At 46.7% G+C, this 24,674-nt stretch overlaps 6 protein-coding genes across 8 annotated transcripts in view; 2 read left to right on the top strand and 4 right to left on the bottom strand.

Moving 5' to 3' along the window:
• The window catches only part of LOC131260935 (trithorax group protein osa), a 60,028-nt gene extending 50,303 nt beyond the window's left edge, over positions 1-9,725 (bottom strand). The window contains exons 1-3 of one of the 3 annotated variants that reach the window (XR_009178173.1): positions 9,431-9,633; positions 6,207-6,733; positions 5,972-6,047 (exon numbers count right to left, since the gene is read on the bottom strand). The gene's annotated coding sequence lies outside the window, so the exon portion shown is untranslated. The other 2 variants (XR_009178172.1, XR_009178171.1) reach the window with 2 other exon arrangements.
• A 657-nt stretch (positions 9,726-10,382) lies between these two features.
• Positions 10,383-11,724, top strand: LOC131272365 (3-ketodihydrosphingosine reductase). The gene is made up of 2 exons (XM_058274077.1): positions 10,383-10,669; positions 10,729-11,724. The coding sequence occupies exons 1-2, from the start codon at positions 10,456-10,458 to the stop codon at positions 11,496-11,498; spliced, it is 984 nt and encodes a 327-aa protein (XP_058130060.1). The 5' UTR covers positions 10,383-10,455; the 3' UTR covers positions 11,499-11,724.
• Positions 11,725-12,094: 370 nt separating this feature from the next.
• On the bottom strand, positions 12,095-18,088 carry LOC131258421 (mucin-19). The gene is made up of 2 exons (XM_058259734.1): positions 17,341-18,088; positions 12,095-17,262 (listed from the first exon to the last, which is right to left on the bottom strand). Exons 1-2 carry the CDS (start codon positions 17,679-17,681, stop codon positions 12,744-12,746), a joined length of 4,860 nt encoding a protein of 1,619 aa, XP_058115717.1. The 5' UTR covers positions 17,682-18,088; the 3' UTR covers positions 12,095-12,743.
• A 560-nt stretch (positions 18,089-18,648) lies between these two features.
• LOC131272684 (methyl-CpG-binding domain protein 2) lies at positions 18,649-20,603 on the bottom strand. The gene is made up of 3 exons (XM_058274510.1): positions 20,314-20,603; positions 19,201-19,378; positions 18,649-19,128 (listed from the first exon to the last, which is right to left on the bottom strand). The coding sequence occupies exons 1-3, from the start codon at positions 20,433-20,435 to the stop codon at positions 18,817-18,819; spliced, it is 612 nt and encodes a 203-aa protein (XP_058130493.1). The 5' UTR covers positions 20,436-20,603; the 3' UTR covers positions 18,649-18,816.
• Positions 20,604-20,777: 174 nt separating this feature from the next.
• Positions 20,778-22,486, top strand: LOC131261542 (metaxin-1 homolog). Its single transcript, XM_058263605.1, has 4 exons — positions 20,778-20,861; positions 20,961-21,404; positions 21,466-21,960; positions 22,026-22,486. Exons 1-4 carry the CDS (start codon positions 20,793-20,795, stop codon positions 22,101-22,103), a joined length of 1,086 nt encoding a protein of 361 aa, XP_058119588.1. The 5' UTR covers positions 20,778-20,792; the 3' UTR covers positions 22,104-22,486.
• Positions 22,487-22,598: 112 nt separating this feature from the next.
• Positions 22,599-24,614, bottom strand: LOC131261541 (vacuolar protein sorting-associated protein 45). The gene is made up of 3 exons (XM_058263604.1): positions 24,381-24,614; positions 24,100-24,298; positions 22,599-24,041 (listed from the first exon to the last, which is right to left on the bottom strand). The coding sequence occupies exons 1-3, from the start codon at positions 24,471-24,473 to the stop codon at positions 22,609-22,611; spliced, it is 1,725 nt and encodes a 574-aa protein (XP_058119587.1). The 5' UTR covers positions 24,474-24,614; the 3' UTR covers positions 22,599-22,608.
• Positions 24,615-24,674: the final 60 nt, after the last annotated feature.

Below are 24,674 nucleotides of genomic sequence, written 5' to 3'. Positions count from 1 at the left end.
ACGAGCAATCGTACATCTTGCAGCCACCTAGACCAAGTAGTGCTCCAAGGGGCAAGGAGGACGGGAGGGTCTCGGATGAGAACCTCTTAAATACAAATCAGTGCATGCGAACGGGAAATTTTTATTTATAGGAGGCAAATAGCTGCTGTGCCGTTCTTCGCAACGTCCGATTTATTTTTATAACATAACGAACGGCCATTTCTTTACGGCGACGCTCCCGAGGGATGCAGTTTTCTTTGTGTCACACACACACACGATGCTCGACATGGGCGATGAAGCAATGTGGTCGAGGGTCTAAAAAGCGTGCCTTTAGGTTGTAAAAGAAAGGGTACAGTGATCGTGAATCTGGTTGAATGATGGGAAATTTTTTCAGTTGAGTGGAAAGTTTAGTTTATGGATTTTATAAAAAAAACTAACATTTCAACATTGAAATCACTGTAACATTGTAACTGCATTGAACGATAATGTGGCTGTAATCATCCTATACTCATGGCTTACTTTTAACAATTGGTTAAAAAGAAATTCTTATTAATAATTATTTTATAATGAACCATTCTAACATCAGTCCACATACAAATGTAAATGCTAATTTACATAAAACAAAAATTACTCAACACACTGTGTTGGTCGAAAAAAAGCTTTTGGTTTATGGATACATGCTTTTGGTCTACAATATTTTATGCCTTACTTTTCAAATTACACCAGAAACTCGAACCAACGAATACTTGCATCCGCATTAAACCCACTATTTAACACTGCATCTAAACCACATCTCAATATAGGTGTGAAATGAACGAACCAATGGCCCAGAGCAACGGAACCATCGCTCAACCTGAACCAAATCTGCTGCATTAACCTACTTTATCAGCCTCTGGAAAAGGCTCATCGATGCAGACGATAATAGACAATACATAGGCAGAGCAGCACCACGAAAAGGGAGAGGAAAACATAAGGAAAAGAGGTGCAAGAGTGGTGTGGTTGCTTCTAGCACCGGGTTTCGGGTAGTCGTAGAACTAAGCGTCAGCGGTAACGGAATGTTCGAAGATTTCCGCGGCCGTCCGGAGGAGGAATGCCCGAAAGAGCTTTAATCTGCGAGAGAGGCTGGAGTGTGAAGCCCGAGTACCCGGCAGCCAAATGATCGATCATTTCCACAGCTCTTAGCGGATGGTGAAGTGTGTGCAGTACCGTTTATTCCGATTGAATAAAATATTTCAATTATCTGCAATTGTGCGTACGCACCGAAACGTTCAACATCAAACGAACTCAGAATTCGTTCATTACAATAAAAAAGGACTTCACGGGGGTAAATAAAAAACTCCTACCCCAAAGAAGAGACCGTTCTTTCCCACACCCAATCGATACGAGTTCTGCCGAAAGCGGGACCACAATAAACCGATAATTTGAGTCAATACAGCTGAAATTAATGATTGTTCAATGAAGTGCGCATTCGTTGGAAGGGCGATTTTTTTATTTCCACCCTCAACCCACATTGGCGGACGATGCACGTAGGATGCGTTCGATCCTGACCGGACTGCGTCCCCTGCATCGAAAGTTTCAATGCTACGCTGAACTGCTGCAAGGCAAACGCATATGCAGCATGTATGCACGGTCATCGGAAAACTGCATTTGCGCAAATGTGTACGCTTCTGCCCCATTCGGTTGTACGGTTGTGGCATGCGAAAAACTTCCCGTTCTTTTCCAGAACATGCCATTTGGGGGAGTGCATTTCCGCCCTCCCAAACTCATTTGCGAGCCATAGGACCCGTGATACGCATGGTGAGAGTGTAGACGTAGCCGGTGCGTAGTATTGTGAATACGGAAAACCCGTACGCACAACCGTACGCAAGACAGGTGTCGAGGATGCGCAAGTTGCATGCTGCAGCCGGCTCCGAGTGCACCATCGTCGATGGAAACCCGAGAGAGAGGGAGAGAGCCATGATGCAGCGCCGGGGAAAAACTCGCCCTTCGGACGGTCCGGGAATGCGTACGAAAGTCATCGTGCCGAAAAATGGCCGGACACGGTTGGCTGCCGTTGCACCGGCGTGCAATAAATGCAACGAGACGGCAGCAAATTGTCCCGGGTCGCTTCCTTATCTTGTGGTGTGTGTGTGGAGTTCATTTCCTGGGTCATAGAACCGACCGGGAGAGACTATCGAACCGTGTCCCAACGAGATGCAAACCCGTGTGAACAGGATGGAGAAGATTTCCCCACAAAATGACCATTGACGATTTTGATAAGAATTATAATAGTAAACAGAAGTAATAGGGCATAAACGGATGATTGTTAGAAAAACACCACACTTCTCGTGTTAAGGAGATGAAATTGGGCGAGAACGTTGGGAATGCGAAAACATTCCCAAATGAAAGGATCCCGTCCCCCAACGGAACCATTTGTAGTGCGCATGTTCCATGGCCGAGAGTAATTGTAAATCCTTGCGATACGATACACAGTCAATCGAATGCAAGCCACAAGCCGAGAGACTGACAAAGACCGGGAGAGAAAAGGGGAGATACTGCCTGCACATCTTCCATTCCTTTCGACCGATTTTCGACTGACTGAAAAGCCAGCCTGTTATGGAGTGGCCCACCCGGATGGTGAGGAGAAAGAGGGTGTGTGTGATAACGCGATTGACGCGATAAACGTGCGTAGGAGTAGTTCGCGGGTTTCGTAGTGTGTGAGAGAGCCCATTTTCCGCCTGCGGCGGTGTAGTAAGGAATAATGTGCATGGGGAGCTCGAAACGCACATACGCAAGCGAAACCCATGGTGGGGCGGAATGGTGGGTGCGACCGCAGAGGAACAGCCCGCGGGCTTCTAGCCCGGGATGTCTGGGTCGCCGTGGTACAACTCATTGCGGTTTTATGAATCGTGGATCGTATCTGGTTACAAAACGAGATGAAATTTCTACAGAAACTTCTTCCATTTGCCTGGAATATATACGTTAATTTAACAATAATTTATTACATTTAATTTGCATTCTTGATGCTATAAATGTTAGGTGTCCTGAAAATTGAACCAGAATATAACCAGCTTGTATTAAAACTAGCAAGAAACGAAAAAAATTATAATTTATCAACATTATATTTTTTATGTTCGGAATAGTTACGTATTAAAACACGAATAGCCGGTATTTGTAGTAATACGTTCAATAAATCCACATCTTATACTTAAAAGGGGCAAGGACTCAAAAGAATGCTGTGCCAGTTTGTCTTGATTTTATACTGTTTTCAATTATTTGGTGCCAAGGTTGCTCTTATCACGGATAGCAAGCTACAAAGTAAAACCACAGCAGACTAAACCGATAATCAGTTTTCTGATGGGCATAGCCTTCCAACAGATACGGTTAAAAATGGCTTACAGATCATGCAGTTGGTTGGCTGCAGAAAGGGCATCATTAGGTGGAGTGAAATAATTACTTCAAACAAACTCTTTCTTGTAAACATGTAAAATGTCTTCACTTAGGAAAGAACTTAACTTGACCACCGAGTTTACACAGGCCTGCTAATTTTTTGGCAAGAAGAAACTAATTAATTACTACTATGGAGATGTCTGCAACGGGTTGTGTGCAGGAAAAAAAAATAAACACAAAGGAAAAACCCGGACTTGAACAACTGATTGTAACCATTAAAGAACAGGAACCAAGGGTAACACGAGAAGAAGTAGAGAGTGCCTCGATAACAATGGAAACAAGCGGGCGCCATTCCCGGTTGATGTCGCACGCAACAACACAGCATGTTTGCTTCGCCGGTATATATTGCGTGTGCGTGTGTGTTATTTGCCTGATACGCACAAAGAAATAAATTGATGATTTGACCAGAAGACTCATAGCTTCCTAGCACGAACAGCGAACATAAGACCAGATCGAGCTGTGACACTCCACGTCAACAGTTTTGCATCAAAACTATCCTATCCTGTTGGTTCACCAACGGAACACTACCTTTTCCATACTGTTGCTTTAAAAACAATCGATAAAAACGTGAAGGATCTGATGATCAAATGGCGATCTCATGAGATAATGTGTTTCTCGCCTGAAGAACCATGCTATGTTGACCCGATTTTAACGGCCCAAAAAATTATCGGCCACAACGTCAACTCCCGCGCATGGCCACGCTAGAGTGCAGAGCCCGACCACCGGCCGACGGTTCCCCTTTCTATTTCGTCGTGGTCATGGTCAAATCCGTTAAAATACCGTATCAATAATTTTATGCAAATCCGGCCCCCCTACCGGCGGACTGGGGGAGGCAAGCGGCCACTGAAAATCTAGAGCACTGCGTCGAGGTTACCGAAAGTCTGGTGCTGTCAGGTAGTGGAGTAGTGATACGAGGGGGTGTGGGAGGAAACAAAATCCCACTAGAAACACTCCTCCATTGTGCCACTCGAGAGCCACCAGCACCCGCGCTGTGCCTGTGTACCGGGTGCTATCTATGGCCGTAAGCCGTGGGATGGCCCGTTGCGTCGGTGATGACGCCCGAGATAATAATGTTCGAGGGCGCCTTAGCGGCCAGGCTCAGGTCGGAACGATAAAGCTTCGTTTGTTCTGCCGATGGAGATAGCGGGCTGAGAAGGCGCGTGGGATGAAGTGATCCTCATCTGGCCGGGCATAAGCAGCACGGGCACGTTTGTTTGCTTTATTACCGGAAAAATTGGATGAAACATTCGCCTTATGCGAAGCCGTTGGACAACGTTGGACAACTCGTTCGGTGTTTTAACAGGGTCAATAAAATAGACGAATTTGTTTCTGCTCTCCCACTGGAAATCCTCAACAAGAGTGGGCTGTCATTTATGCAAATCTACGTATTATTTTGGATGGTAATTCTTTGGCGAAAAGCTATTCACAGCCCATTCTAGAACGTGTGTAGTTTTGTATTTCTTTCCTTTCTCAGTGTGTTGAGCAAATCGATTATAAAAACATTTAATAAATCTTTTATAACCTTTGCAAAACGATTTGATAAGAGAAGATGACTCATATGATTTACTTCTGTGGTTACCCGCTAGTAATTTTGTGGTTACCCACAAAATAAAGAAAGAAACTATAATTTAAAAGAAAATATGTATAATACAACGAAAGAATCGCTAAGGGAATGAACGAAACTTTCGTGCTACAACATGATGATACATTAAGTTGAAAGGTTTCGATATATTTTAAACTGTTATGGCAAAAGCACCCGTGTATTTTTACTTTGCTCTTCACCAAGAAAAACATTGAGCCAGGTACTACGACATAAATGACACGATATAAAAAGATGGCATATCTTTTTTGGCAATGCCTACGGATCCGTATAGCAATACTATGTGTAAAATAAAATGAAATACGCTATGCGGCACCGGGTTTCAAGAAACAAATTGATCTTTATCATCTATATACAGCTGACTTTTCTCCACTGAAGTTGAACTTCATTGAACAATGAATTAACATTTCCGTGAACAGAAATAATCTACCGTTTCCGGTGTGGCGCCCCAAACGGAACAGTTCACCAATAGGAACGGGTTGTAGAGTAAAAGACAACGCGTGTGTTTTTCTTCTTTGCTGTCGCCCTTAGAAGAATACGAAAGAAAAGTAAAAGATCGGACCAATTTCCGGTAATTGTTTTCGGAGTTCTTTTTTTTCGCTTAGTGCCGGAAGTCTTCCCAAAGCGACACAATACATAAAGTGCGACATGGAGGAAAGATACGGTGGATGGTGGCAAAAAAAGGGTCAATATTCGCATTGCATCACCACTACACCGGCGCAAAGTGTGTACTCAGATGATTATATTTTGTTCCTACAGGTTTCGCCTACAGTTCCGCAATCATGGGGAAATGATAACAAAATATGGTTAAAAAGTGTATATAGCACAAAGTAATTTTAAACCCCCAGCTACAGGACAGCGCCCGTTCGGAAGGATATTGGATGAGAATAAAAAGTATATAGCCTCAACATTGGTACTTAACAATCTAATTATAACTCGACCCTGGGTGTCTGTTACACTTACCTTTACAGTCAGCTCAGGGTAGCTCCAAATCCAACGAGATGCAGAGTAGAGGAAACTGAACCGCCCGTTGGCACAGCTAATATTCCGAAGCGTCAGGGGTTTTAAGTAGAAAGTGGATCAAACTTTGCACGATTATTTCGTTTTTTCCAAACAAATTTTTCCACCGCTCGTGGGAGGAATTGATTATTTGACCTTCAAAAGATCAGCCAATTGGATTGCGCGCCTCTTTTCTCACCTCACTTTTTCATTGATTTCTTGCACCGGGCACAATGGTAATGTGGGAAAATGTGTATGCTGCGCCGACCGTTTGCCAGTCGCCAGACTCAGCACATTTCACTCTCCACCGACTCCCACCGACCGAGATAAGAGATATAAAACAGCTGAAAATTTTCTTTTCATACACACTTGTTTCCCTTTCGAAAACCACTTTTCACCAACTCTATTTTGGTTTCGCCTTTCCTTCGCACGGTGTCGAGATTTCGGTATCTATCTTATTTTTATTGGGTAACAGAGTAACAACTTTGATGGCTCTGTTTTTGGCAGTAAACACTCACGATTCATTAACTATTTATAGCACACTTCAACATTTGCTTGCCACGTTGTTGAACGAACACGATATTTCATAAATGACGGCAGCACTACCGCACATTTCCGATTTATTTATTTATTTTTCCCTTTTTTATTTTTCTTCTCAAGCACTGAACCAAATACTACACTTGCACTTTATTTTAAATATTTGCTATGAGTCAACTCTTACACACTCTGCAAAAGGATTCAAAACATAGGAAACTGTTATCAAATTTTATAAATTCTTAAAATTGTGAATCGTTTAATAAACAATAATATTGTCCGTTTTTTTTTTCTTGCTGAGTGCATTTTCCATGTGATTGTTTACACGGACCGAGACTACCATCTCACATTAACACCTCACCGACGAATAGATTCATCGATGCGTCAATGTAAGTAAAGCGTAAAGGGGGAAATATGTGTTTTCCATTTCTACCCTTACAATGCGGAAAAGCGGTATGCATGTATCTGCTTGTTATGAGTTTATTGAGCTTGATATCTTACCACTGGGAAAAATGGAAATTTTGAATGAAAAGAAAATGATTGATATATTAAACATTTGAACATAAACATAAACATTAGCGATTACTTAATAATGCAATTAGTTAAACTATTTTTCGTTTTAAGACAACTATGAAAGTATTTTTGATGTTCATCGTGAGGTTGATTCAAAATAATCGATTTTCTACGGAACCTTTATTTTCTATCTTTGACGAAGGATGGTTTATCATCGTTTCTCTCTTTTATTCAAAATTAATTTGTTTTGATCTCTATTGGCTGTACTCGACTGCTTTTCCCTTTGAGGAAAAGGAAAAAAGGTTTCGTTAAACAAAAATTCGACGCAGGTGTCAACGCACAAACACCATCCTGCCCTGCTGATGATCATCATCATCCCGCCGCCGTGCTCCAGATGTGGGGAGATAAATGAGCAAAAATCCATCGAAGTAGGCAGCAGCTGCTTTGTGGAAGTGGCACTTTTTCTTAGGACCAAAAAATGGGCGCTCCTTTTTTCGCGAGCGAAAGATGTCGACCGAGAAAAGGAAAGGAAAACAAGGACCCCACTTCAGACGGGGATACGAGCGAAAGTGATGGCAGATATGAGGCGTGTTTCGGAAGGAATGTAATAATGTTAATCAACAAAAAAAAAATCTACGAAAGACGGTCCGCTATCGCGAAAACGACCACGACAGCACTTTGCAGGATGATCTAGCTGGGCGAGATGGTTAAAAATAATCCCGCCTTCAGACTTTTTGCACCATTTCTACCCACATTCCGTAAATGATCTGCTTGAAGAATGTTTCAATATTTGTACCACACAGGAGATGCAGCAATATTACATTTTTGCCATCGTGATACATTTTCTGCTGTACAAAAAAGAAGCTCCCAAACACGGTTTCAGGCCCAAAAGACAATTATCTCATCTCACTAGTAATGGTTCTCACAGAAATAATAATTTACTGACTCACGATGTTTACCAGGCGGTGCAACATAAATTGACTTACACAATATCTAATTTACTATTATTATGGCTACTTGTTTTTCATTGCGAACGAAAAAGACACTTGACGCAATACCACGACCCCTCCATCAATATGGGTAGAGATTGTGTATCTGTTTCATCTCATTGGATACAACTTTTCGCATTGATCATCCGCGATATCATAAAAAAAACAACAACATCTTATTTTGGAAAACAGAACGAGTTTTTGCAGCATCTTTTTTCTTATTTTCTGTTCCCTTTAAAAATCTAATGGCAAACATATTTGAAACATAGTAAAACTGGAGACAGCTGCCTATGGTTTTCTGGCGTTTCGCTACCCAGTTGGCGAAGCAAACAATGTCCACCACCCAAACCCACACAAACAGGCAAATTTAATGCATTGAAGTAATAAATTTAAACGCTTAGTCGCCCAGGTAGTCATGTGAACCACAATGCGTATTTGTAGGTGTGTTGTGTACATGCACTGCACTGCACCACACTGCAATTTGTGTGCACTTTTGCACAAAACAGTTGTCTCTTCGTGAGTTGCATGTTGGGCTGTGTTTGGTTTCGATGTTAAATGGCGTTGATCGAACAGAACCATTCCAGCGTATACTCTCGATGTTTACACTTAACTGGACGGGAATGGACTTTTTCGACCTTCACCTCGATTTCTATTTCTGAGAAAAAATACACGGCAATCTATGAAAAAGGGTATCCTTTTGCAGTAAAGATACGCGAAGTCGCTATTTTGCTTCCTGTGCTTGCATTGCACCTGTATGAGAAGCTTGCCACGGGATTCCGCTGGTCACCATCTCATCTCATCACACTTTGCTGGGAAAGAAATTCCACGGTTCAACGAAACGGGAAGAATCCTGCGACCGATCCTGTTTCCATCACACACACACATATAGACACATACGGCGCACACTTGCGTTCGCCAGGGAATCGAGACTTTTCGATTCAATCCCGTCGCGCCTCGCGGCGCGAAGAAATCGTGCACGGATTGTCAAAGGGAGGACAGTCACCGACAATGCCAATGAGAACGCAAAACGTCACCGTTTTTCCGTGTGCCACAGAAAACTGATCCCGTGGATACACACCAGGCTGGGCCCGCCGCGGATCACGGTATTTCTGCTTTATCTCACCGTACACGCTATTTCATTCGCACGCACTGTATGAACCGGCCGAAAGCTTTCTCACTCACTTCCCTCACTCGTCCACGCACAGAAAACAGCTCACGTATCTCCACGCAGTTTGCTAACGCGTTTGTTTTCTTCCCCTTTTCCCTGCTTTTTTGTTGTAGGAACAAACTAAAAATCGAGGCTCCACGTTTTTATTCACAAAACGAGCCCGCAACCTTCATGTATTTGCCACCGTTCCGCACGAAACACTTTGTCACTGTTTCTTACCCCTCTCTGGCACACTGCGGCTGTAGGTTTTCGCTTCACAAAACCCTAAACAAACGCTGCACTACGCTTGCCTTGTGCGCTGCGATGATGGAATAGCGAGGATGGGCCGAATGCAAACTCTTTGCACAATTGCACTGCATTCCACCGCGATAAGAATTTTCCGCTTCTTCTCATCGCATTCTTCGTCGCACCAAACACAGCAGTTTTACCTTCCGTTCTTTGCGCTCGGTTCTCTGAACAGCGAAGCGGGGCGACCCGTCGAAGACTGCGGCAGTCTAGTGTTGGCAGAATCGGGACTCGGAAGATTCGAAGATTCGATCCCTAGACGGATTCTAAAGATTCGAATCCCATTTGACGGATTCTAAGGATTCGAATCCCATCTGACAGATTCTAAAGATTTGGATCCCATGATTCGATTAGGATTCGAATCAGATTTGATTGGTTTGGGACTCGATTTGATTCGATTCTGACCTGATCCTAAACTGTTTGAATCGACTCACAATGATTTGAGTCGAATTAGTCACATAACGAGTCGATTAGATCGATCATTATCCGAGTTGTTCTACCCAACCAAACCCATTTCATCAGGACCAGTCGTTTTTGTATCTTCGGTCCTTGTGTATCATTCCGAAATGGATTAACTTTAGTTGTTCTATCCTTCCTGACTGTGGTGTAGTGCAAGCCCTTTGGCGGACTTTACACTTTATAAATTCAAGTTTCAAAAAATCCATCTGTGAGTTGGAAAGAGAAGATCATGCATCGAGGTTGCTTCTACGAAGATATACTGCTCTAGGTTAGCTTACAGACGTCTGCCAATTCATACTGATGCAAAGTACGCAGCCATTACATCTGTTATCAATTTTTCACACCCGCTTTAGTCAATCAAAAAGCGGCGAATAGAAAGGCGGTCACGAATCTATGGTTCCATATACGATTATCGTCATTACCTGAAAAAAGGGTAGCGAAAGTACTTGAGCAGAAGTTCCTTACGGAACAGTGCAGTGGTTATATTTCGATTCACAACAATGGAACATTCCACCGAAATAATCCTCACCATAGGCGGTATTTTCCTGGTGCATGGATTGATATTTTATTTTCTTACTCGTAAAAAACGGAACATCAAGGGCAAACATGTGGTCGTCACGGGCGGTTCCAGTGGAATCGGTATGTGGGCAGCGATCGAGTGTGTTCGACTGGGTGCCCATGTTACGATAATCGCGAGAAAGGTGTCCTTGCTCGGTATACATTCCGCAAGATTCCTTCGTGTACCTTTCTATTAACTATTTTTGTTTTTACAGAAAAAGCCCTTGAAGAGCTGGAAAAATATCGCGTGCGGGATACGCAAAAGCTTCAATTCCGTTCACTTGACCTCTCCCAGAACCATGAAGCGGTCACGCGTACCCTGGACGAACTGGAAAGCTCGGTCGGGCCGATATACATGCTGGTCAACTGTGCTGGTATGGCCATTTGTGGTACAGTCGAAGATACGACCATCGAAGACGCTCACCGGTTGATGGATGTCAACTACTTTGCTACCTTCTATCCGACGCGGCACGTGCTGCCGAAGATGAAGGCGGCCGGTGACGGCATCATCGTCATTACAGCGTCCCAGGCGGCACTTGTCGGTATCTATGGGTACGGTGCGTACGCAGCTTCGAAGTTCGCCCTCCGAGGGCTCGCCGAAACGATCGCCATGGAAGCAAGCCACCGTGGGGTTAGTGTAACGCTGGCCCTACCCGCCGACACGGACACGCCCGGGTTCGAAAACGAAAACCGCACCAAACCGGAGGAAACGAAGATTATTTCCGGTTCGGGCGGTTTGGCTAAACCGGAAGATGTTGGCAAGCGGATCGTGCGTGACGCACTGAAGGGATCGTTTTTCTCCATCCTGGGCCTGGAAAGCTGGATACTCAGCATCCTGTGCGTCGGTATGGCACCGTGGAAGGGCCCGTTGCTCTGTTTCGTTCAATTCTACCTGTTGGGACCACTGCGGTTGATCGGTTTGCTGCTACAGTGGAACTTCCAGCGAATCGTGAAGGGTTGTGCCAAGCGGCGACAGCAGCGCTAAGAAGCAACCACTACGCTGTGGTGACCCCGATGCTCAGGAATACTTAAACTGTTGACTATCCCCACATAAAAGCCGGTAAACGGTAGTAGCTTCATTGAGGAATAACGAACAAACGCACATGGCATTTATTCTACAGTATTGTAGCACTCATCAACGAAAATTTTACTTCAGTTTATATATTCGTCCTCCAACAAACGTGTGTACAAAAATACAGTTCAACACCATATTGTAATATTGTAACATTTTTTTTTTTGCTTCTTGGAAAGAAATGTAACAAAATGAATGGTTTTCAGCAGTTTTTGTTCAATTTTTAATTATTTATCACAAACCATGGACAAATTGTAGCAAATTATTACTCAAATCTGACAAGTGAAGTATTTCCACGCTATCAGAAGATGCTGCACACCTCAATAATATTTATTTGTATCTCTCCAAAGGCTTTTTCCAGAGATATTTCTCGATATTATAAACTTACTTCGAATGAATTCCCATCAGACACGTTGTTAACCGTAATATTTTACTTTACATCTCAACGAGTTATTAGCTATCCATCAATTTCTTTCAACATCCAAAATTTCTTACTTCAAAATACCGAATACGGTTTGAATATAAATTCCATTTGCGCCCGGATGCTATTTTATTCGATCCTTTCTCTTTCTTGGTTTTACAATTCATTATTTTATATGCATATTAGTTTAGTGATTAGTTTATTTGAGTGATTCAGTGTGTCTGCGTGTGTGTGTGTTTTTTTTTTGTTAATTTATTTCACTGTACGCTGAATTCCCACACAGTAATAATGTGATCCTTTGCGTCACAAAACAATATAGAATAAAAAGGCATTTACATTCGGACAAAACATCGTCGGTTCCAAATACACTCATTTTGTAACTATCCAACAAGAAAACGGCAACGATTAGTACCTTATGAAAAGGAAATACACAAACACAGAACACTTAAAATGGTACAGCCATGCACAGAAACTTATTTTCTGTGTAGAAAGAAAACGAAGGGGGCCAAAAAGCTAACACTGGATCGCTGGCAATGGCGGTGGAAAAGGAAAAGGAAACGAATCTTCATCATAATCATCAACATAGTTTTGGTTCTCTTTACAAGATATTCATAGATCCCCGTAACACTCCGTAGCAGGCGGTGGAGGGGATTTGGGAGAGGCTTCAGCTAACTTATTTCGAGCTGGAACGTGGTGATCGGTTGTTCGCCGCCACCGTCCAGTCGTCACTTCTACGGTCACTTGACCCGACGGGTTGCGAACTTTATCCTTCGCTGACCGGTCGGCGGTCCGTTCGGGGTCGAGTTTGTACCGATGCTGAATGTCGGCATACCACCGACCGGTGCGGCGAACGTGGGCGCACCACCGAATGCCGGTGGGGCACCGGGACTGGTGAGCGCCCCGAACGGTGACTGTGCCGCCGCGGCACCGAAGTTAAACGCTGGCGGTTGCTGCTGCTGCTGCTGGGGTTGCGGTGCGACGGCCGCCACATTGCCGGCGGAGAAGTTGAAAGCCGTTCCCTGCTGTTGTTGCTGCTGCTGCGGTTGTTGTTGGTGCTGTTGTTGCGTTTGACCAAAGGTGAACGGTCCCGGGGAGGCTACATTGCTGGCATTGTTGTTGTTGTTGTTGGTGGGGTTGTTGTTCGCTGCGGAAGCACCGAAGGTAAACGGGGCTGCCGAAGATTGATTGGACGCGGGTGATCCAAACATCGGCGGTGATTGGACTGCGTTTCCAGTGGACGCGTTCCCAGCGGAGAAGGAGAACGGCTTCGGTGCTGCATTCGGGGCGTTCGAACCGAGGTTGAAATTGAACCCACCGGATACTGGGGCTGGTGCCGGCGCTTGTTGTTGTTGCTGCTGCTGTTGAGCCGGCGAAGCCGTGGCGCTTGCACCGAAGGTGAACGGTTTGTTGCCACCGATACCGTTGGTAAGGCCAGCCGATGCAGCGTTATTCGCCAAACTTCCGAATGTGGTGGAGGCACCGGCTGCGTTTGTTGCACTGCCGAATGTGTTTCCTCCGGTCGAACTGTTGGTGGCGGCACCACCGAATGTAAATAGTCCTCCGGTGCCGGATGATGCCTGCTGTCCGGGCACGTTCTGCTGTGGACCGTTGGCGGTTTGTGTGTTGGAACCGAAAATTGACGTTCCACTGCCAGTGCCAGCAGCCACCGGATTGCTATTGGTGGCAGACGAACCGAAGATTGCACCCCCACCGAAAGTACCGGTTGTGGCACCGCCGTTAATTCCCGCACCGAATGCAGGAACGGTACCCGTGTTGTTATTGCCGCTGCTGTTGGTGCTATTGTTATTGCCCGCAATGGAACCAAAAATACCACCTCCTGCGGTGGCGGCAGGGGCATTTGCAGCCGCTTGGGCCGGTTTCGAGGCAGCCGCACCGAACGTGAAAGGCGCTGCCGAGGAGTTTGATCCGGTGGTCCCAGTGGTAGCCGACGCCGCTGGGGCACCAAAGGTAGGCACCTGCGGTGCTGATCCAGTGCCGGCACCTCCCGAGCCGAATGTAAACAGTCCACCCGGTGTAGTCTGGTTGGCGGAGGAAGGTTGCTGTGCAGCTGCAGCGGCAGCACCAAAGATTGATCCACCGGTGGTCGAATTAGTCGATGGCCCATTCAGTGGTGCGATTGTGTTCGGCTTCGCACCGAACGTGAACGGACTGGAGGACGATGTCGTGCCACCACCGGGTGCCGTGGAGGTCGGTCCTTGGTTTGCATTGGTTGCTGCTGGCGCACCGAAAATGGACGTACTTCCGGACGCGCTTCCACCGAACAGGTTCGTGCCGGTTGCTGGTGCTCCAGTGGCCGATGAGCCGCCGAACAGATTCGAGGTGGCGGTAGTGTTGGACGAAGCCGCTGCCGCAGAGGCGAAGAGGTTGGTCGACGCAGGCGTAGTCGATGACGCTGTCGTCGTTGGTGCCGTCGTGGAGGCGCCAGCGACTGCGGAAGGCTTTGGACCACCGAACACGAATGGTGCCGCAGCGGGAGCTGTCGATGCCGATGCACCAAACGCGGGGAATGTCGACGAGGTTGTAGAGACTGGCGCAGACGTCGCAGCGTTTGCCGGGGGGTTTGTTGCTGTTGCCCCGGCGCCACCAAAGGTAAAAGCTGTCGTTGGTGCCGGCGCCGCAGTTGTGGCAGCAGTTGTTGCCGCCCCACCAAAGGTAAAGGTTGTTCCAAGCGTTGCTCCCGTAGTTGTGGATGAGGTCGTTGCCGGAACGCCGGCACCCAGCACGGAGCCAAACACTGAGGAGGAGGACGACGCCGACGGTAGAGTACCGGGTGCGGTCGTGGTGGCGATGGCCCCGCCAGCTGGTTTTGCACCGAAAGTAAAAGTAGATCCTGGAGCGGCCGGCACTGGAGCAGGCATGGCAAACAGTGAGCCGGAGCTTGGTGGACTGGCCACTCCGGTTGTTTTGGTGGGCGTCGTCGAGGAAACCGGCGCTGTCGGTGTCTTGAACGCACTGAACGTGCTTCCACTGCCGAAGGTGAACGTCGGGGAGGTCACTTTAGGTGCAGCTCCAGTGGTCGTCGTTGATGCCAACGTAGGGGAAGCCGCTGCTTTACCAGCGAAAGTAAACGTCGATCCAGACGAGGCTGTCGACTGCGTCGTCGATTGGGTGGTTGTCACACTGCCAAATTGAATCACCGGAGAGGATGGTTTAGCCCCAAACGTTGATCCAAACGTCGTAGTTCCAGACGCCGCTGGTGCTGGAGAGAATGAAATCAGGTTCGCCGAGGTCGTCGTCTGTGGAGCGTCGGATTTTTTCGCCGCAACTGGCGTGGTACCGAAGGAGAACGTTGCCGCGGGAGCAACAATTCCCGACGTAGCAGTGGAACCCGTCGATGCACCGCCAGTTGGTGATGTAAAACCCGTCGAACTGACCGCAGTTGTTGTCTTTGCCGGCGATGAGGCACCGATAGAAAAGACAATCGGTATTGGAGCTTCACCGGGCTGCGGCGGTGACACAACGGGAATCGGGTCATTCCGCTTTTCACCTTCCGCCTGCTTCTCGGAGTTGGTCTCATTGACGGAAGAAATTTTTCCCAAACCAGTATCTTTGATTGGACTGTTGATAAGCGCCGAAATGCCGCTACTCGTTGCCGTGGCCGCCGGTGTTGTTCCTGCTGTCGCAGCGTTGGAAAGGGTTTCAGTTGGCCTTTCCTTACCCGTTTCCGTCTGCTTGGGTTGAGCCACGTTCTGTTCCTTTGCCGGAGCATCGACCGTATCTTTAGTGGTAGAATTGAACGTAAATCCTAATCCTGGCTGTGATGCCGACGTTGATGCTCCTGGCTTTGCTGGTAGATGCCCAATCGGCTCTCGCACCTCCTCCACTTCATCTTCTTCTCCTTCGTAATCTTCGTCCAGATCGCCGTTTAAACATTTCAACATGACCGACAGCTTCGAGGTGGATGGCTTTTTGAGCGGGTCACGCGACGAAGCGCTACTGATGCTACTGCTGCCGCTCAGCTGTGGCGATTTGTCCTTCGGCTTGACAAACTGCACCTTTCCACCGCCCTCGCCGTGCTCGTCCTCTTCGCCGTCGCTAGCAACGGTCGATGTGTTTTTGACCGTGGCGTCATACGGGCGATTGAAGAGGGTTATCTTTGGTCGCGTGGGTTGTTCCCGCTGCTCTCCGATCATCGCCATCCCCGTTGCTGTCGTCATCAGGGTACTTGGTAATGTCGTTGCTGGTGCCATCGCTTTCGGACCAGCGTTTGTTGAACTCTCTTTACGCCGAATCGTGGAAGAAGGTGAATCAAGCAGCATGTTGGAGAACTTTTCCGGTGTCGTTGGTCCCACCAGCATGGTGGAGGATGACGTTGGCATTGGGTACTTCATCGAGGTTCCGGGTGTGATCACCGACGGTGTCTGGTTCATGTTGAAGCGCCGTTCCACGCGCGGCAATGCGACACGTTTCGGGGTGTTTACGATCAGCGTGCTCGAGCTGAGCGAACTGAGGATATCGTTGTTCTTGGTACAAAATCGCTTCTTGAGTGTTTGCCGGTCACCACCACCGATGCTCGTTCCATTGCCCGCTCTGTCCATTGCCGACACGGCACCACCTTCCGATGGTGACGATGGACTGCCTGCCTGTTCGCGGCTTCTCTTGGTTGCCATTCCAAGCGTGCCTATCGCAACGGCTGCCGTCGACGACGGTGGCCCACTGCCAGCCGCATCCAGTTCGGAAAGTTCCTTGCACTGCTTTTTTATCCGATCCGCATCCAGCTCCTCGTTGTTGATACGCTTGCGTGATATTTCCTTCAACGCGTCTAGTACGCTCCGGGTCGGTGTCGCTTCCAGTTCGGCGCAAGGCGTAATCACTCGATTCTCCGCATCCGATTCGTTTCCAGCGGTGGTTGTGGTGGTGGTGCTGGTAGTGGTTTTTGAGGCACCCGGTACCGTTCCACCGCGACCACCAAACAACGAATCGTTTGACGCTTCGTTGTTTACACCGGAAAGAAACATGGAACCAGTGCGAAGAATGCTGCTACGTTTGCTTTGCTGCAAGAACGATCTTTCTGGTGCCGCGATCCGAATCGTGCTCAGATTCCCCCGTCGCCGAGCGGCGTTGTTTGCCCCGTAGCGCAGTTCCTGCTTGCGCAAATGTACCAACGGGAACTGGCCCGGTTTGTTGTACACGCTCGACAGTGACTGGGAACGGTTCATCACGGTTGACTGATCGGCGTCGTAGTATCTTACCAATCGATTCACCAAGCCCGGACTTTGCGCATCGGCATAAACTCTGTGAAAAGATAAGCAAACAGTTGATTTCAAAACGGAAATCAGCAAAGGCTTCTATGATGCGACGGCAAGTACTCACTGTAAACTTGAACGCCCAAGCCCAATGCTGGAAAGGTTTCCACTACTCTTAAAAAGACTGCGATTGTTTTGCAACGGTGAGGTGGGCCTCCGTTTGGACTGTCCACCAGGGCTGGCACCGTTCCAACCTAGACTGCAGTTGCCGATATGCGTCGATTCCGCTATCGGCGGTGTGCTCAACGTTCGACTTAGTCCCCCTCCTCCAACAGCGAACAGGCCCAACCTAGACTTGCTACCACCACTGAATGAAGGTGAGTCGGATGATTCCCCGGTGGACGGTCGGGCAGCAGCCAACCCCCTCGACGATCCACCTTCACGCGTCGATCGATCCTGATCGAACATGTTGATGTGACACTTCCGCCTTGCTGAGCTGAGGGTAACTTTTAATCGATACCACGCGAGTGAAACGTCGCGTCCCGTCGATGGAACGTGTTTTCGTTCGACTGTCTTGATTGGCGGATACACTTATTCACTAAGAACGATACATATTTTGCCTCGCGAAAGCGGATATGAGTACGACACACAGACGCACTGGTTCACAGGCTTTCGCAGTGCAGGTGGTCAACGGTACGTAGTGCGGGTACCGTTTTCTTTGCGCGCATATGGTAGTTCCACGCGGAGGAAAACACTAAGCAGTTCACCTCGTCGCCTAACCTTCACGTAACTAACAGCAGAAAAAGGCAATAGTAAGTAAGTTCTGCGGCAACAACGAGACGAGACGCTTCCGCGATGAAGATGAAGCCTCGGAACGAGTGTGCCTGTGTGGTCCGCCCGTTTTGACATTCGTTGACGTCTCAAAGAAAGCGCGCAGCAGCATGCCATGCATGTGGGAAAGAAGGAAGGAACTAGACAGAACGCCCTGTGGGAACGGCCTTGATACACAGGGAACCCCTGCAGAGAAGACCCAAGGTTCAGAGTTGAGCTGAAAGAAAAAGATTAATTTTATTATAATAAAAATATGTTTTTATTAAATTAAAATTAAATTAAACAAGTCCTTTCTACAAATAACATTTGTTTCAATAAATGTTTGGATCGATAAAATCGTTTACCCTTTACCACATTATCGACTTCACGGATTATATTCTGATCCGTGTGTAAATGATTTGAGGATTTTCGTCACACGTAATGAATAGAATGATGTTGCTTAGTCATAGTCAAATAAATTTTGCAGGCAAAATCACTCTAACGACGTAGAGAATTGAAGGAAAAATGTTCTTTAGTAAAATATTAAATTCAAATCATTTGTTCATAAAAACGGTTATTTCCGGTCCCAAATTTCCCATTCCCGAATAAATGTTCTCATAAAACATGTGTTGGAATACCGATTTATTAATAGCTTCGAACGCTTATCAAAATGATAAAAAGGTAGAAATCACGTCTAGTAGTAGTAAAATGTGTCGTACTTAAAAACAGCGTAAATGTTCCGATACGGATGAGACATAGTGGAAAGCATATTTCGGCCACTGCACGTGCAACTCTACGCACGCAACGCTTCCTGTAGCTGTAATCGAGCGTTCTGGACACGTTCCTCTTGTCGTTTGATGTCCTCTTCTGTGATCGTTACATTGGTCATCAGAGGTTGGTCCGGATTGATAAACACCCCAACATTCGTGTTGAGCGACGTCTTCGAGGCTGTCTGGCCGGTCACGGGGTGTGTGTTGTGATGCAGGGCAGTGGCTAACGATTGCAGTAGCGTTGTTTCTCGAATGCCCGGACCGATCGGTCGTAGCCGCTTTGGCAGCTCGATAGTGCCGATCTCCTCGTTGTGAGTATTACTTGCTCCGGATTTCTGTTCACAAAATCAGTGGAATGTTATGTTATTTGCTATCATTCGAAGCCGGTTAGCGAAAGCATCTGTTACCTCTAGTCGTTTTTCCCAGAACAATTGCTTTGGTTTAACCTGACTTCCATGCTGGAGCTCTCGCTTTACTTTGCTGTTTTCGGGCTCCTGTGATCGTACAACCGTCACTGGCTGTTTGAAGATCGATGCCGTTTGCCTGATCGGTGGGATGAGTGAGGTGTCTGCTCGCATTCCGCGACTATGTAGCAGATAGGGAGGAATAGATAATAAAACCTGTTAATATGATTCCCAATATAAAGTTTTACACATAACTGAGAGAAACATGCCGAAACAGATAATAATCAACAAACTTGGTTTCACATAAAATAACACTTATTCTTAACAAACCCTTTAAAAAGCATATAGAAAACCAAAATAAAACATAAAACATATCGATGTTCGGAAAATACCGTTAATAAGCAGAGCCCAAAGAAATGAAAACTCAGCAATTCCGGACGCGCTCTTTGGTCAATGAAAGCTACCTGTAATCGTACTGATGCGAAGGTTTTACGCTACATCCGGAGCTAATAGGGGTTGCAGTGAGAGCATTGCTTCCACCAAGCGGAACACCCACGACCGCTCCTGGTGGCAGCTTCCGGCGAAGCGCACAGCTTTGCTGCAACTGAAAGCTAGGGCTATGATGGGCGTGCAGAAGTTGTGCTGCGGCCACGGATGGTGGCGCTATTATGCGGCCCGCGTGATAGTCGAACGTGGACAGATCGATAGTATCACCGAGGGCACGGGCGAGCTGTGGTTTGCTTTCGATTTTCTTCCCGGTAGGACTTAATTTTTGTAGAAAAATGTACAGAATGCAAAACGTATCAGATTTGCGCTAGCAATGATCAACGTATTTCCAACTCATTGCAAAAGTAATTTTGCTTGCCAATTGGTAATTTTGCCATCAGTTTGAATGAAACCAGAGCCATTGGCGATGTGCAAAGAGGCTGAGAAGCGATGCGAGCTACAGGCTCCCCTACCAAGCCTAGGGCGCACCAATTCCATTCATTTATCACTGTCTGTCTTATTGCGGTTTTCTTAGAAACCAATTTATGTTCCATCTGTTTTGCCAATATTGCAACTGAATTATGAAAAACTTATAATCATCCAGATCTCGGGTAGCTGGATCACCCTTACCTGTAATAGTACACATCGACCTTTCCGGCCGATAGGCCCGTCTTGCGGAGCACCTCTTCCCTTTGCCATCCCTTGGGTAGTGCCACACAATCATTACGCTTCCGTTCGATGGATACATTCATGGTCGATCACAAGCTAGGACGTCGTCGACGAAAAACAACAAAGCACAAGATTATATGCAGTTAAAACAGGGTTTTATCTTTTTTACAAATTTGGAAGCGCACGAAAGATACAAGAAAGCGTTGTTGTTTGTTTGTGGTAGACCTCTTGCTTTTCTATCTGCTATCCGCAAGCGGTAGATAGCTATTTGACAGCTCCTGCAGATCTTTAGCAACCCTTGAGGAACGGATAACATAAACCTTGACGGTACCGGGAGGTTGCACAACATGTAAACACACGGTGCATGGAGTCGATTTTGTTGCAAACTTACTGCCTGAAAAGTTCGTCCGGCCGCACGTGTACCTGTGAAAAAAGGAATTATGGAAATTTTCGTATATCGCGGTGAATGGGGTCTACCCTCCATTGACTACGAGTGCTCCCGGTTACTGGTAATGTGCTGGAAAATGCGTAGAATTTGCATTGGCTTACGAAACATCAGTGATCCGTCGCACAGTATTATGGATCATTCACTGTTTTCTTCTATCTAGGCATACCTGAAGTTTTCCGGCGCCAAAGTCACCGTAAATTTCAACGGCAACCCGTTCAGCTCCCCAAATGGCATGTTGCCGTACATGATAGCGGATGGTAAAAAGGTTGCTGGCTATGGAAGAATCGTTGAACATTTGTCAGCTGCCGGTATAGGCCCACCGGTAGGAGGAGGAACCATTGATGTGTCGGGCGATCAAAATCATTCTACTCTCTTGAATGGGTCCATGCAGTACGTGCAGGAAAATTTGCATCCGTACTTTATGTATATGCTTTGGGGCGATCCAAAGAACGTAGACACCACACGGACCGTCTATGCCAAGCGTATTCCAATTCCGTTCAATTTCTACTGCCCTCGGAAGTATACCGTACGGACTAACGATATCACGCAATCGTTGGCCGGGTTTTCACTGGAAGATTCGATCGAATTTCATGATGTCTCAGAGGTAGGCAGAGCTGTTGAAAAAATGTATGCAATTAAAATGACTGGATGATCAATTTTTTCAGTTTGCTCAAAACGCAAAGATGTGTCTGAATTGGATTGCAGAAAAGTTTGAAGAAAATCGGTGGTTTCTTGGCAATCAACCTACGGAAGTTGATGCAATGCTCTACGGTTATCTTTCGGTGCTGCTTAAACATACCCTTCCCAACAATGTCCTTCAAAACCACATCCGCCAGTGCCCAAAGCTAGTCCAATTCGTCGAACGAACCTCGGCAACGTACTTTACAAAGGAGGCTTTTAACACATACACCTCCACTGGATCCACCGGAGGGCAGCAAAAAAACTCCTCAGGTAGTCCAAATGACTCCAGTTCTACATCTTCCTCCTCTCAATCGACGAATGATCAGTCGCAAAAAAGCAATGGTGGTCAGACGTTCCATACCGGACAGCAGCAGGATCCGGACGATGGCCCAAAAGAACGCCGAAAACGTTACATTTTGTCCGGGCTAGTGGCCAGCGTGGCAATGGTGGGTTTTGCCTTGTTGAATGGTATTTTAACGGTAAGTACCAGAGACCATTTGTATGAATTTCATAAAGGTAAACCACATATGTCCTATTTTTGCAGTTGCCACATGATCGTAATCATGGTAATTTTATGCAGTATGATGATGATGAACCAGGCGATTACGATGATGAAAATTAGCAACATTAGTTCTTATTTACTGCCTATGCTATATCCACGTTGGCTGCTTCGACACACTTGCTAGGAGGCAGATTTGAAACTAGAACTGTTGCAGAAGAAAATTATTTAAAAATCTGAGGAATGTATAGTGTTCAATTTAATATGCTTCCTGGTGGACAATAGTAACTATGTCAGAGGTAACTTTACCAAAATAGCAGTACACGTGGTGACGAAACTAATGACGTGATAAAGCTTTACGTTCGATACGTTTAAACAGTTTTGTTTTATTGTATTGGCTTATAATTGTTAAATAGTATATAATAGTATGCTTTATCTAGTAGTTCGTCCCTGTCTTCTGAATAAATAAGCACACGCTCACATATGCTCCTAAAGCTCCAGCATATCCGTTCGGGCTGCGAAGGTTAGTTAGTGGGATGGAAAAGGAATGAAGTCAGCGTGTTTTAAAATATGAATCTTTGAAACTCATCTTCGCTGCGCCGTGAACGAGGGGTTTACGATATTCCTCCTAGGCTGTGCCAGGTGGAGCCTGATGGAACTGTTGCAACGAGCGCGAATGCTTAAACGGTACGCCAGCAGTGGCGGCCAGCACTTCCTCAATGAACGACCCCGAGTTGTGGATCGTCGTTCCACCGAGGACGATGCGGCAGCCCTCCTGGTTGTATCGATGCACGGCCAATGCCTCTTCGTACGTGGCTCCACCGACAATAAAAACGATCACCTCGGCCGGCGGCCGACGGAACGGTACCTCATTCCCCATGATCGGATACTGCGCATCGAGCGGTCTTCCTTTGATGACTTCCTCGAGCGTTCCCTTGAGCACGCACTCGTGCTGTGCATAAACATTCTCCACGCCTTTTAGCTCTTTAATTAGATTGCGGGTCAACTTTACCGCATCCGTTATCTTGACCGTGTTGAAAAGTTCCTGTCGTGCAACGGTACTTATGTACTCGAGCATTCGCGGTACGATGTGCGACCGTCCACCACGATCTAGCAGGAGCTTTAGTAAACCTGATGTGTCGCAGTTTGCATGCCGCTCGTACCGCATGGCGTAGAGCAGCACCAACCGGAGCGCATTTGCTGCACCCAGCTTCCCTTCTGCGACCAGCTTCTTCACCCGCTGCAACTGCGTCGAATGGTCCGCACGGCAGGCAATTTCCTGTTCCAGCTCGGACACTTCAAAAAGCTGCTGACGGCCAACCTGCACCGATAGCTCACTGATCAGTACCAGATGTTTCGTAACTGTGCCGGACATTTTGCGAAACTGGGGGTATGTTTCGACAAAATTTTTCATATCTGCAATGCTTTCGATCTTGCGCTGATCGTGCGCTTTCTTCTGAAATTCGTCCATCAAAACCTTGATCGTGGTGGCGATCTCACCAAAGTTTGCGTACAAGTTATTGGCATAGAATTCGTCCTGCTCCGTCGAGAGCACCACTTCCTTCAGGTCCTTCGGGACCCCGGATACACCCGACAGGTCAACCCGCTGTTTGTTGATCGTAAGCAATTCGTGTACCATCGCCTGGTAGGTCCACTGGTTGAGCAGTGGTGTGATTGGATCATCTCGGCGGTCCAGTATGAGCAGTAGCGGTGGGGCAGCACCGTCCTCTGGCGGTCGGAAGCTAAAAAGCGCGGTCTCTTTGTTGATTGTTTCGTGTACCTTCTTTGCGAGCGTTTGTGCCACGTTCGAGCCAGCCCGGTAACGTATGGCGGGACGAAATTTAAACGATAGCAGTATGCTCACTAAACCCTGCGTCGACCGTTCCAGTGCCTCCGGGTTCCAGTTGAGGGCCTGCAGGCAGGTGGGAATGTGCAGCGAGAAGAGGTTCGGATTTACCGGCAGATAGTCGGCGTAGATTTCCTTTACCTCACGCACCGATTCACTTTCGTCGCTTTCGGCCAGGGCTTTAATGTCCGTTCGGGGGATAATGTTACTGAAATCTGCAAGAAAGCATGATGACATATTTTGGAAGACACAACCGATAATCTAAATTCTTACTGATATAGTAAGAGCCATATTTGGGGCTCCGCAGTTCCCGTTGCAACCTCAACACATTATCCCTCGTCGGGCGGATGAACACGATACACTTTAGGTACTTGAGTCGTTCATTCGATCGAGCAGAGTCGATTCGTTCGAATAGGAACACCTCCTTTTGCAGCATTTCCGACTGCGCAAAGGCCATCGATACAATACTGATCTGTGGTGGGGCAAAGAAAAACAGAACATTTCTTACTCGAGCGAAGGCCAGCTATGAATGCATCTAGTACCATTTTACTTACCGTTTCACGATCCATCATGAGCATCTTCATGCCCGGGCCGGCATCACTGATCATTTTATCGATATACAATTGTATTGCACGGATTACATTCATCTTTACTGTGGCTTCACTTGGCTGATTAAACGGATTCGGGGATCGAAATTTTACAGCTCATAAAACGGCCACGGATGCACGTTATCTGAACAAGAAGTGGGATGACAAGAATTCCAGCTGGTAAATTTTCTACGCGAATGCAATTATTGACTACTTTTTTTCCACTGTTCCATTATCAGTTCTATTTTTTCTCTAGACTCT

Source organism: Anopheles coustani, chromosome 3 (genome assembly GCF_943734705.1).
Source record: "Anopheles coustani chromosome 3, idAnoCousDA_361_x.2, whole genome shotgun sequence".
NCBI lineage: Eukaryota > Metazoa > Arthropoda > Insecta > Diptera > Culicidae > Anopheles > Anopheles coustani.
Note: the sequence above shows the minus strand (reverse complement) of the source record. Positions and strands in the feature narration are given on the sequence as shown.

Bases quoted from the DNA above. Each gene is read 5' to 3' on its own strand.
- LOC131272365 (XM_058274077.1), top strand. From the start codon at position 10,456: ATGGAACATTCCACCGAAATAATCCTCACCATAGGCGGTATTTTCCTG. The intron at 10,670-10,728 runs GTATACATTCCG...TTGTTTTTACAG, and splicing joins GAGAAAGGTGTCCTTGCTCG to AAAAAGCCCTTGAAGAGCTG.
- LOC131258421 (XM_058259734.1), bottom strand. From the start codon at position 17,681: ATGTTCGATCAGGATCGATCGACGCGTGAAGGTGGATCGTCGAGGGGG. The intron at 17,263-17,340 runs GTGAGTACTTGC...ATCTTTTCACAG, and splicing joins CTTGGGCGTTCAAGTTTACA to AGTTTATGCCGATGCGCAAA.
- LOC131272684 (XM_058274510.1), bottom strand. From the start codon at position 20,435: ATGAATGTATCCATCGAACGGAAGCGTAATGATTGTGTGGCACTACCC. The intron at 19,379-20,313 runs GTAAGGGTGATC...TCTGCTACATAG, and splicing joins GTCGATGTGTACTATTACAG to TCGCGGAATGCGAGCAGACA. The intron at 19,129-19,200 runs GTAACAGATGCT...TTTTGTGAACAG, and splicing joins TCTGGGAAAAACGACTAGAG to AAATCCGGAGCAAGTAATAC.
- LOC131261542 (XM_058263605.1), top strand. From the start codon at position 20,793: ATGGAAATTTTCGTATATCGCGGTGAATGGGGTCTACCCTCCATTGAC. The intron at 21,405-21,465 runs GTAGGCAGAGCT...CAATTTTTTCAG, and splicing joins AATTTCATGATGTCTCAGAG to TTTGCTCAAAACGCAAAGAT. The intron at 21,961-22,025 runs GTAAGTACCAGA...CTATTTTTGCAG, and splicing joins TGTTGAATGGTATTTTAACG to TTGCCACATGATCGTAATCA.
- LOC131261541 (XM_058263604.1), bottom strand. From the start codon at position 24,473: ATGAATGTAATCCGTGCAATACAATTGTATATCGATAAAATGATCAGT. The intron at 24,299-24,380 runs GTAAGTAAAATG...GCCCCACCACAG, and splicing joins TCATGATGGATCGTGAAACG to ATCAGTATTGTATCGATGGC. The intron at 24,042-24,099 runs GTAAGAATTTAG...GCTTTCTTGCAG, and splicing joins ATATGGCTCTTACTATATCA to ATTTCAGTAACATTATCCCC.